This window comes from Elephantulus edwardii, unplaced genomic scaffold (genome assembly GCF_000299155.1).
Source record: "Elephantulus edwardii isolate Elephantulus edwardi_28Jun2011 unplaced genomic scaffold, EleEdw1.0 scaffold00067, whole genome shotgun sequence".
NCBI classification, from domain to species: Eukaryota; Metazoa; Chordata; class Mammalia; order Macroscelidea; family Macroscelididae; genus Elephantulus; species Elephantulus edwardii.
Window position 1 is genome coordinate 11092996 of NW_006399817.1, and position 3820 is coordinate 11096815.

Genomic DNA, 3820 nt, shown 5'->3' on the forward strand with positions numbered 1-3820 from the left:
ATGACCTAGAGGAATGTCTGAACAAAAACAATGAAAGACAGGTCCGAGGGCCGCGGATTAAAAGTCACCCACCTTTGGCTTGGTAGCATCACTTCCTTTCTGTCCACTGGGCCAACTGATCTCTCTGTGTTGATATTATTGTTGTTATAAATGCCATTGAGTCATAGGTGACTCCTAGTGACCCTATGAAGGCACCTATGAAGGAGAGTCCTTGACACTTGGGTGCCTTTCATCCTCTCTCCAGGTTCGTATGGTTTCCGGAGGCAAGCTATTATGGAAGTCCTTGCAAGCTTATTTTAATCGGGGAGCTCCACCCCACTCTCTGTCCACATTGGGTAGCCAACCATTAACACATTTGACACATCAGTGTCACAGTGGTCAGCCTCACAGCAACCAAAAGTGACCACAGTATGGCAGCTTGTACACCAGGGCTATACGACCTAGAGGAATGTTGGGACAAAAACAATAAAAGACTTGCCTGGCTACTGGCACACACAGGACCATGCTCTCTCTGGCAACCGGGCCATAGCAACCCCGGGCAGAGCAAACCTGGGAGAACATGGCCGCTGTCTCTCCCCTCTTCCTCTTCCGGGCTTGCCAAGCCTGGCTTGCTTGGCTCCTGGAGGCACAGTAGTCCTTCACGTCTGAAAACTGCCACAACACTGGCGCACACAGCACCCTGCTCTCTCTGGCAACTGGGCCATAACCATTGGTTTACATACATCATTCAAAAACATTGTGTTTTACACTGTCCTTCTCTTACACTGTGCTTCAAGCAATCATTCCCATTCATTGTGATTTATTTTACTCCTTTTTTTTTTTACTTTTTCTACTCCTCCCCCACTATCAAATTGTACAACCTAATGATTAATCTCCCTTTCCCTCTGCACATCCACATCCCTCTGCTTCCAGCCTCTCCCACCTTCCTGGATCCTTATACTCATTCTACAATAATGGTTCTATACAATATTTATCCTTATGAGACTGAGTTCACTCAGCATAATATGCTCTTCAGTCCCTCCAAGGGTTTTAAAAAACAAAACAAAAAACCAACCAAACAACACACAAACAACTCTGGTGGTTTAGTGCTAAGCAGTTAATACTAGCATCACAAAGGAACATCATTCAAATCTGCCAGGTGCTCTGTGACAGAAAAGTGGGCAGTCTCCTCCAGTGCTATTTATTGCCTCTGAAAACCTGCTTGGTCATCTGTGTGACTCAACAGGACAGAACAACAACAACAACAACAACAAAGCTTTATAAACATAAAAAACCTTAAGCCTTATGTATTTTAGACATTCAAACTACCGTAACATCAGTAGTGACACAGTTTGATCTTTATAGAGTTCCATGCATGGTATCTGTTCTTTTATGTCTACTATTGTCAAATCTTGATGCAAAAATAAGACTTTAGCCTATTATTGCAATGTTTTGTCTATTTTTTGCTTATGGTGTTTTCTCGCTCGTACTTGGCTAGATAACTTCAAGCATAATAATATAGAACTAGAGAAAGTAAAGTCTGATTATTTTGAAATTTTCAAAATGAAATGTTCATTTGTCTGTCCCCACTACAAATAGCGCAAGATATTTTTAAGAATGAATGTTGAATGTAGTAATTTGAGCACATGAAGTCAATATTGAAAGTTATTTGGATGTCCAGCTCTCCTGTCTTACTCTTTTTTCTATTTTGTCTAAAATCTCTTTTTCTTTTTTTTAAGATTCAAGACCAACATTGAAAAATAAAAATGGCTGACTTTACCCAACTAGGCAAGAATGAGGTGTTCTTAGCCTTTACAACCTATGCAACAATTGTTCTTTTAAAGATGATGTTTATGAGTTCTGCAACTGCATTTTTCAGGGTGACCAAAAAGGTAAGAAATTTGGGTTTGATACCTTCTTTCAAAAGTTGTAATTTTTGAAAGCAATTATCTTATTTTTGTTAATTTTTTACTATTTTTAAAGCCTATTTTAATATATTGTTTAAGGGAACATGCAGTCATTTTAGTATAGATAGACCTCATGTATCTCTGAGACAGTTGCTAGCAAATGATTTTCTTTTTTTTTTCTCTTTGAGGCTTTTACCTTTTGTCATGCTATTTACTAATGGAGTTGTTTGGAATATCAAAATTTCAAGTAAATGATTTGTGATTTTGGTATCAGTTTTGTCAGAGTTAGAAAATTCTTCTTTTTAAGATGGTTAAATGGTATTTTCAGTTCTCTTCTAGATCAAGGATATGACTTTGGGGATCCTTCACCCCCCCCAAAAAAAAAGGCTGAAAATTAAATCCCTTACTCCTACAGCAAAGCTTCTCATGGTTGGGACAGACTATTTTGAATTTTGAACAATAACATTAATTACATTCTTGGAGTTGTGTGACCATTCTCAACCTTCTTTTCTGACTTGTTCCTATACATCAGTATAAACTCATTGCCCCCTAAGATTCCCATTTAACTTCTCTACTTACTGTTGTTGTTCTGTTTCCATATAAAAAAGGGAAATGATCAAGGAACACACATTCATTACCAAACTTTAAGTTAAAGATTATTTTAGGAAATAATTTAATGTGTTAATCCAGCCTCAGTGGCTTCAGAAAAATCAGGCTTTCATAAGAACGAAAAATCCGGTTCCACATTTTTCTTCTTGTTTGTTCTGAATTCTTCTACAGAATCTCTGTCCAATATGTTTAGTCATGGTAGTAGCCAAGTACTACTAAATCAGTATATCTTTCTATCATATTGTTGTTAAGTACCATCAAGTTGAAACGGACCCTTTAACAGGCAGTAAATCACATAAGAGAAGTTACCCATCTTTGTCCTTTGAGTAGCTGGTAGAGCCAAACCATATTTTAAAGTCTTGAGAAATGGAGAAAATATTAGATAGAATCAGGCACAGATTTTTATACAAGCAAGGTAGATGCATAGTGAAAAATAGAGCAAAGTTTAAAAAAAAAGCTTATGGGTGCAGTGCTGAGCCTGTGCGACAGCTTTCCTTGGAAGCCATGTGTCCTGAGTGTTTATTCTCCAGATCCTCACATTAATTACATCTCAAGCAATAACAAGGAAACACTTCTGGGTAGATTTCCCTTCTTTGCTTACTTCTTGAAACTACAGGAACATACTGAGTAATGTCCCTTAGGGCGATGACAGTATTTATGTCTGTGGACAAATAAGTCTTTTTTTGTTTGTTTTTTTTAAAGGGAAAGCAGCTTTCCTTTTGTTTATTATTTCCCTAATGATTTTAAAAATCCACCCCCTACCTACAACTCAGACTCCTACCGCACTGAACCATGGGTGAGAGAGAGGCAGGGTAGACAGAGGACGTGGCTCTAGGTTTGGGCTTTCAGGCTTTGTCTGCCAGGTAGAAAATTGGCTGCAGTAGCGGCTGTGCGACCCCTTAGGCAGGCAGAACAGTAGGCAAGGCTGGGCACACCCGCTACTGCCACCAATAGCCCTGTCCCTCTAGCCTTTCCTGGTAGCTTCAGGGGTAGTATTGACAATGAGGATAACCAAGAGCCAGCTCCCTTAAGATTTTAATATGGTGTTTATAATAATGCCCAAATCCCATAACATCCTGTTTGGCAGAGCATAACATGATGATAAATACCTACCTGGACTGCCAAAAGGACAAGTAGATATATTTTGGAAAAATTGCAGCCAGAGTGGTCTTTGGAGACTAAGATGATGAAGCTTCGTCTCATACTTTGAACATGTAGCTAGGTGAAAAAAGGATATTGTGCTTGGAAAGATGCAAAGACGAGGAAGACTCCCAGTGAGCTGTAGTGGGAGGATGATCAGAATGGCACAGGAAAGGGCAAGGGTC

General features: G+C 39.2%; 1 protein-coding gene across 1 annotated transcript in view; it reads left to right on the plus strand.

Moving 5' to 3' along the window:
* Positions 1–1745: 1745 nt before the first annotated feature.
* The window catches only part of MGST1 (microsomal glutathione S-transferase 1), a 13379-nt gene continuing 11304 nt past the window's right edge, over positions 1746–3820 (plus strand). Inside the window, exon 1 of the mRNA XM_006888437.1 lies at positions 1746–1871. Within this exon, the coding sequence (XP_006888499.1) occupies positions 1746–1871 (126 nt within the window). The remainder of the gene's footprint in view (positions 1872–3820) is intronic.